Genomic DNA, 7,807 nt, shown 5'->3' on the forward strand with positions numbered 1-7,807 from the left:
GAAAATGGGAATGGAAATTTTGGGGGGGGAAACCCCAAAATCTGGGGGGAAATGGGAATTTGGGGGGAACTGGGGGGGGCGCCTGAAATTTGGGGGAAAAGGGGAATTTTGGGGTGAAGGGAACCCCCAAAATTGGGGGAGGGGGGAATCGAAATTTGGGGGGAAAAGCCCAAAAATTGGGGGCAGAAACTCGGAATTTGGGGGGGGACCCCAAAATTGGGGGGTTTGAGAAATTTGGGGGGAAAAAGGGGAATTTTGGGGAGGGGGAACTGGAAATTTGGGGAGGGGGGGCCCAAAATTTTGGGGGAAAAACCTCGAAATTTGGGGAGGTGGGAATTTGGGGGGGGGGGGCGGGGAAGGGCCCCAAAATTGGGGGAGGGGAACCCAAAAATGGGGGGGGGAACCCCAAAATTTGGGAGGGGGAGCTGAAATTTGGGGCTGAAACCTGAAATTTGGGGCGATTTTGGGCTCGAAATTTTGGGGGAAAACCGGGAATTTTTGGGGGGGGTGAACCTCAAAATTGGGGGGGGGGGGGCTGAATTTGGGGGGGGGAGAGGCGGAAATTTGGGGGGAAAAACCCAAAAATTGGGGAGGGGGAAAGGGGGAAATGGGGGAGGGGAAAGGAGGCGAAGGGGGAGCCTCGAAATGGGGTGAAAAAAGCTGAAATTGGGCAAAATGGGGCAAAAAGCGGCGATTTGGGGCGGGGCGGGAGGAAGGGCTCAGTTTTGGGGCAAAAAGCGGCGATTTTGGGGCAAGATGGGGCGAAAATGGTTCCGTTTCAGCTGAAACGGGAGAGGATTGGGGGAGGGGTTGGTTTTGGGGGAAAAAGGGTCAAGATTGGGCAAAACGGCTCATTTGGGGTCATTTTGGGGTGAAACGGCCCCGTTTTGGGCAAAAGGGGGGAAGGTTGGGGGGAAAAATATTCATTTTGGGGGGAAAAGGGTCATTTTGGGGGGATTTGGGGTCATTTTGGGGGAAAAAGGTTCATTTTGGGGGGAAAAGGGTCATTTTGGGGGGATTTGGGGTCATTTTGGGGGAAAAAGGTTCATTTTGGGGGGAAAAGGGTCATTTTGGGTGATTTGGGGTCATTTTGGGGTGAAAATGGTCATTTTGGGGAGAAAAGGGTCATTTTGGGGGGGAAAGGGTCTTTTTGGGGTGATTTGGGGTCATTTTGGGGGAAAAGGGTCATTTTGGGGCCAAAAGGGTCATTTTGGGGTGAAAAGGGTCATTTTGGGTGATTTGGGGTCATTTTGGGGTGATTCGGGGTCATTTTGGGGCCAAACTGCTCCGAACAGGGCAAAAAAGAGTCAATTTTGGCCAAACCAAGGCAAGATTGGGCAAAACGGCTCCTTTTTGGGTCAAAAATGGGCAAAGTGGCTGATCTGGGGGCAAAAGTGCCCCAGGTTGGGGAAATGGGGCATTTTGGGGTGAAAACTGGGAGAAATGGTTCATTTTGGGGGAAAACGGTCAAGATTTGGCAAAAAGGCCCATTTATGGCCCGGATTGGGTGCAGTGGCTCGGTTTTGGGTCAAGATTGGTTGAAATGGTTCATTTTGGGGCCAAGTGGGGCAATGCTGGGCAAAATGGTTCATTCTGGGGTGAAATTTGGGGGAAAAGCCCCAGGATTTGGGGAAAAGCAGCGTTTGAGATGATTTTACACAGTTCCGGCAGCTCCAAGGGGCGCTTTAGGCACCGGGGGTGGCTCGAAGGGTCCCGCCCCACCCTGAGGTGGTCGGGGGGGGATCGGGGGGTTGCGAATTCCTAAATTTTGGGGTTTTTTCCCCCATTTTGGGGCACACGCGGGTGCAGCCAAGATGGCGGCGGCACACACAAGATGGCGGCGGCACACACAAGATGGCGGCGACACACACAAGATGGCGGCCGTACACACAAGATGGCGGCGGTACACACAAGATGGCGGCGGTACACACAAGATGGCGGCGGCGCACCAAAGATGGCGCCCGCCCTCACTGGGACACTCAAAATGGCGCCACAGGCGCGCCGGTACATTCAAGATGGCGGCGCCCTCCCACCCAAGATGGCGCCTATGCGCATGCGCAGTGATACCTCTGCCCCCTCCTGGGCGTGGCCTGAGCGGTCTCAACCAATGAGCAGCGGCGCAGGGCGGGGCCACGCGTTGCTGTGGCAACGGGAATGCGGAAGCGCGGGACGCGCATGCGCAGTGGCGGCGCAGGCTGGGGGCGGGTGAGAGCCCGGGGGGATTTTGGGGGGAATTTGAGGGAATTTTGGGGGGAATTCGGAGGATTTTGGGGGCGATGGGGGGGGCGGTGGGGGATGGGGGGATAGGGGAGATAAGGGGGGGCTGGGTGGGAGTGGCGGGAGGGAATAACGGGAGCGAATAACGGGGGATAATGGGGGGATTTGAGGGTTAAAACCCGGGGGCCTTTTGGGGTTCCCTGAGCTGATTTTTGGGGTGATTTCGGGGGCTTTTGGGCTCCCCCAGCCCCATGGCAGAGCTGCACCTCTTCGGGCAGATCGAGGGGGGCTCCGGGTTCCCCCAGCGCCGCCTCTTCTGCAAGTGGGGGCTGCACACGGGTGAGGGGCCGGGGGGTTGGGGGCATTTGGGGGTCCCAGGGGGAACTGGGGGGTCCTGGGGGGGATTTGGGGGGTCCCAGGGGGGATCGGGGGGGAGTTTAAGGGGTACCGGGGGAATCTGGGGGGTCCCAGGGGGGATTTGGGGGGTCCCAGGGGAATTTGGGGCGTTCTGGGGGGGATTTGGGGGGTACCAGGGGGAATTTGGGGGGTCCCAGGGGGGATTTGGGGGGTCCTGGGGGGGAACTGGGGGGTTCCAGAAGGGATTTGGGGCGTCCCAGGGGAATTTGGGGGGTCCTGGGAGGGGTTTGGGGGATCCCAGGGTGGATTTTGGGGGTCCCAGGGTGGACTTTGGGGTTTCAGGGTGGATTTTGGGGGTCCCACGGGTGGATTTTGGGGATCTCAGGGAGGATTTTGGGGGTCCCAGGGTGGATTTTGGGGGTCTCTGGGAGGATTTTGGGGGTCCCAGGGTGGATTTTGGTGGTCTCAGGGAGGATTTTGGGGGTCTCAGGGAGGATTTTGGGGTCCCAGGGTGGACTTTGGGGTCTCAGGGAGGATTTTGGGGGTCCCAGGGGTGATTTTGGGGTCCCAGGGGTGGATTTTGGGGTCCCAGGGGTGGATTTTGGGGTGATTTTGGGGTCCCAGGGGTGGATTTTGGGGTCCCAGGGAGGATTTTGGGGTCCCAGGGGTGGATTTTGGGGTGAATTTTGGGGTCCCAGGGTGGATTTGGGGGTCCCACGGGTGGATTTTGGGGTCCCAGGGAGGATTTTGGGGTGATTTTGGGGTCCCAGGGGTGGATTTTGGGGTGGATTTTGGGGTCCCAGGGAGGATTTTGGGGTCCCAGGGTGGATTTTGGGGTCCCAGGGAGGATTTTGGGGTGATTTTGGGGGTCCCAGGGTGGATTTTGGGGTCCCAGGGAGGATTTTGGGGTCCCAGGGGTGGATTTTGGGGTCCCAGGGAGGATTTTGGGGTCCCAGGGTGGATTTTGGGGTGATTTTGGGGTCCCAGGGTGGATTTTGGGGTCCCACGGGTGGATTTTGGGGTCTCAGGGTGGATTTTGGGGTCCCTCCATCCGCTGTCCCCCCAGGCCGGGCCTGGACGCTGCTGGCCGGGGCGGGGGCGGGGCAGACGCAGCTCGATGACCCCCAGGTGGACGATGAGGCCCATTGGGGCCACCCCCTGGACATGCACCTGGCCACCAAGGGCCTGCAAGGTACGGGGCCACCTGGGGACACCCTGGGGCCACCTGGGGACAGCAGGGACACCCTGGGGACACCCTGGGGACAACCTGGGAACAGTGCGGACACCTTGGGGACACCTTGGGGACACCCTGAGGACACTTTGGGGACATTGGAGACACCCTGGGATGCTGCACATGGCACCCCGGGGACACCCCCAGGGCCTGGGCAGCCCCCTCGGTGTCCCTGAGTGTCCCTGAGTGTCCCCTGAGTGTCCCTTGAGTGTCCCTGAGTGTCCCTGAGTGTCCCTGAATGTCCCTGAGTGTCCCTTGAGTGTCCCTGAGTGTCCCTGAGTGTCCCCTGAGTGTCCCCTGAGTGTCCCTGGGTGTCCCTGAGTGTCCCTGAGTGTCCCTGAGTGCCCTTGAGTGTCCCTTGAGTGTCCCTGAGTGTCCCTGAGTGTCCCTGAGTGTCCCCTGAGTGTCCCCTGAGTGTCCCTGAGTGTCCCTGAATGTCCCCTGAGTGTCCCCTGAGTGTCCCTTGAGTGTCCCTGAGTGTCCCCTGAGTGTCCCCTGAGTGTCCCTTGAGTGTCCCCTGAGTGACCCCCGAGTGTCCCTGAGTGTCCCTGGGTGTCCCCTGAGTGTCCCTTGAGTGTCCCTGAGTGTCCCCCGAGTGTCCCTGAGTGTCCCCTGAGTGTCCCTGAGTGTCCCTGAGTGTCCCTGAGTGTCCCTGAATGTCCCCTGAGTGTCCCTGAGTGTCCCTTGAGTGTCCCTGAGTGTCCCCTGAGTGTCCCTTGAGTGTCCCTGAGTGTCCCTGAGTGTCCCCTGAGTGTCCCTGAGTGTCCCTGAGTGTCCCTGACTGTCCCTGAATATCCCTGAGTGTCCCTGACTGTCCCTTGAGTGTCCCCTGAGTGACCCCTGAGTGTTCCCTGAGTGTCCCTTGAGTGTCCCTTGAGTGTCCCTGAGTGTCCCCGAGTGTCCCTGAGTGTCCCTGAGTGTCCCTTGAGTGTCCCTTGAGTGCCCCTGAGTGTCCCTGACTGTCCCTTGAGTGTCCCCTGAGTGACCCCTGAGTGTTCCCTGAGTGTCCCTTGAGTGTCCCTTGAGTGTCCCTGAGTGTCCCCGAGTGTCCCTGAGTGTCCCTGAGTGTCCCTTGAGTGTCCCTTGAGTGCCCCTGAGTGTCCCTGAGTGTCCCTTGAGTGTCCCTGGGTGTCCCTGAGTGTCCCCGAGTGTCCTCTGAGTGTCCTTGAGTGTCCCTAGGTGTCCCTAGGTGTCCCCGAGTGTCCCCGAGTGTCCCTTGAGTGTCCCCGAGTGTCCCTGAGTGTCCCCTGAGTGTCCCTTGAGTGTCCCTGAGTGTCCCCTGAGTGTCCCTGAGTGTCCCACGAGTGTCCCCGAGTGTCCCCGAGTGTCCCCTGAGTGCCCCTGAGTGTCCCTTGAGTGCCCCTGAGTGTCCCCTGAGTGTCCCCTGAGTGTCCCTGAGTGTCCCTGAATGTCCCCTGAGTGTCCCCTGAGTGTCCCCTGAGTGTCCCTGAGTGTCCCCTGAGTGTCCCTGAGTGTCCCTGAATGTCCCCTGAGTGTCCCCTGAGTGTCCCTTGAGTGTCCCTGAGTGTCCCTGAGTGTCCCCTGAGTGTCCCCTGAGTGTCCCTTGAGTGTCCCTGAGTGTCCCTGAGTGTCCCCTGAGTGTCCCCTGAGTGTCCCCTGAGTGTCCCTTGAGTGTCCCCTGAGTGACCCCCGAGTGTCCCTGAGTGTCCCTGGGTGTCCCCTGAGTGTCCCTTGAGTGTCCCTGAGTGTCCCCCGAGTGTCCCTGAGTGTCCCCTGAGTGTCCCTGAGTGTCCCTGAGTGTCCCTGAGTGTCCCTGAATGTCCCCTGAGTGTCCCTGAGTGTCCCTTGAGTGTCCCTGAGTGTCCCCTGAGTGTCCCTTGAGTGTCCCTGAGTGTCCCTGAGTGTCCCTTGAGTGTCCCTGAGTGTCCCCTGAGTGTCCCTTGAGTGTCCCTGAGTGTCCCTTGAGTGTCCCTTGAGTGTCCCTGAGTGTCCCCTGAGTGTCCCTGAGTGTCCCTTGAGTGTCCCTGGGTGTCCCTGAGTGTCCCCTGAGTGTCCCTGAGTGTCCCCTGAGTGTCCCCTGAGTGTCCCTGGGTGTCCCTTGAGTGACCCCTGAGTGTCCCCTCTGTCCCTGAGTGTCCCCTGAGTGTCCCCTGAGTGTCCCCTGAGTGTCCCTGAGTGTCCCCTGAGTGTCCCCTGAGTGTCCCTGAGTGTCCCCTGAGTGTCCCCGAGTGTCCCCGAGTGTCCCCTGAGTGTCTTTGAGTGTCCCTGAGTGTCCCTTGAGTGTCCCTGGGTGTCCCTGAGTGACCCCTCAGTGACCCCTCAGTGTCCCCTCCGTGTTCCCTCCGTGTCCCCTCAGTGTCCCCTGACTGTCCCTGTTGCCCCTCAGTGCCCCTGAGTGTCCCTTGAGTGACCCCTGAGTGTCCCTTGAGTGTCCCCTGAGTGTCCCTTGAGTGACCCCTGAGTGACCCCTGAGTGTCCCTTGAGTGACCCCTGAGTGACCCCTGAGTGTCCCTTGAGTGTCCCCTGAGTGTCCCTGAGTGTCCCTGAGTGTCCCTTGAGTGTCCCTGAGTGACCCCTCAGTGTCCCCTCAGTGTCCCTCAGTGACCCCTCAGTGACCCCTCAGTGTCCCCTCAGTGTCCCCCCTCTGTCCCTGTTGTCCGCCGTGTCCGCAGGGTGGCCGAAGCTGCTGCTCGAGGTGTGGCACGTGGACGCCTGGGGCCGCCGTGGCCTGGCGGGTTACGGGGTGTGCCACGTGCCCAGCGCGCCCGGTTGCCACCGCCTGGCCTGCGTCACCTGGCGCCCGCGGCCCTCGCGGGGCCAGCGCCTGCTGGGCTCGGCGGGGCCGCAGCTGCGCTCGCCCGAGGCCGCCGTGGCCGGCGCCGGTGACCGCTTCCGGCTGCGCACCGAGGCCGCGGGCACCGTGCGGCTGCAGCTCGGCGTGCTGCCGCGGCACCTGGGCCGCTTCGGGGTGGCCCTGTGACACTGGGGACACTGGGGACACTGGGGACACTGGGGACAACGGGGTGGGACAGCTCGGGGCGCTGCCGCGGCACCTGGGCCGCTTCGGGGTGGCCCTGTGACACTGGGGACACTGGGGTCACTGGGGACATTGGGGGCACTGGGGGCATTGGGGACACTGGTGGCACTGGGGACACTGGGGGCACTGGGGACATTGGGGGCACTGGGGGCATTGGGGACACTGGTGGCACTGGGGACACTGGGGGCACTGGGGACATTGGGGGCACTGGTGGCACTGGGGACACTGGGGGCACTGGTGGCACTGTGACACTGTGACACTGGGGGCACTGGGGGGCACTGGGGGCACTGGGGGGCACTGGGGACATCGGGGGCATTGGGGGCACTGGGGGGCACTGGGGACATCGGGGGCACTGGGGACATTGGGGGCATTGGGGGCACTGGGGGCATTGGGGACACTGGTGGCACTGGGGACACTGGGGGCACTGGTGGCACTGTGACACTGTGACACTGGGGGCACTGGGGGGCACTGGGGGCACTGGGGACACTGTGACACTGGGGGCACTGGGGGCACTGGGGTCACTGTGACACTGGGGACATCGGGGGCACTGGGGGCACTGGGGGGCGCTGGGGACACTGGGGGCATTGGGGTCACTGGTGGCACTGTGACACTGTGACACTGGGGGGCACTGGGGACACTGGGGGCACTGGTGGCACTGTGACACTGTGACACTGGGGGGCACTGGGGACACTGGGGGCACTGGTGGCACTGTGACACTGTGACACTGGGGGGCACTGGGGACACTGGGGGCACTGGTGGCACTGTGACACTGTGACACTGTGACACTGGGGGCATTGGGGTCACTGGTGGCACTGTGACACTGTGACACTGGGGGGCACTGGGGGCACTGGGGGACACTGGGGACAGCTCGGGGCGCTGCTGTGGCACCCTGCGGTGGCCGTGTGACACAGGGGGCACCGGAATGGGGACAGGGGGTGCCATGGCTCGGATTTGGGCTCGGGTTTGGGCTCAGCTTTGGGCTCGGCTTTGGGCTCAGGGTTTGG

General features: G+C 61.8%; 1 protein-coding gene across 1 annotated transcript; it reads left to right on the forward strand.

Moving 5' to 3' along the window:
• Positions 1–2,468: 2,468 nt before the first annotated feature.
• B9D2 (B9 domain containing 2) lies at positions 2,469–6,766 on the forward strand (the record flags this gene model as incomplete). Its single annotated transcript, XM_082299693.1, has 3 exons — positions 2,469–2,556; positions 3,641–3,766; positions 6,439–6,766. The coding sequence occupies 3 exons, from the start codon at positions 2,469–2,471 to the stop codon at positions 6,744–6,746; spliced, it is 522 nt and encodes a 173-aa protein (XP_082155819.1). The 3' UTR covers positions 6,747–6,766.
• Positions 6,767–7,807: the final 1,041 nt, after the last annotated feature.

Source organism: Coloeus monedula (genome assembly GCF_965178545.1).
Source record: "Coloeus monedula genome assembly, chromosome: 33".
NCBI classification, from domain to species: Eukaryota; Metazoa; Chordata; class Aves; order Passeriformes; family Corvidae; genus Coloeus; species Coloeus monedula.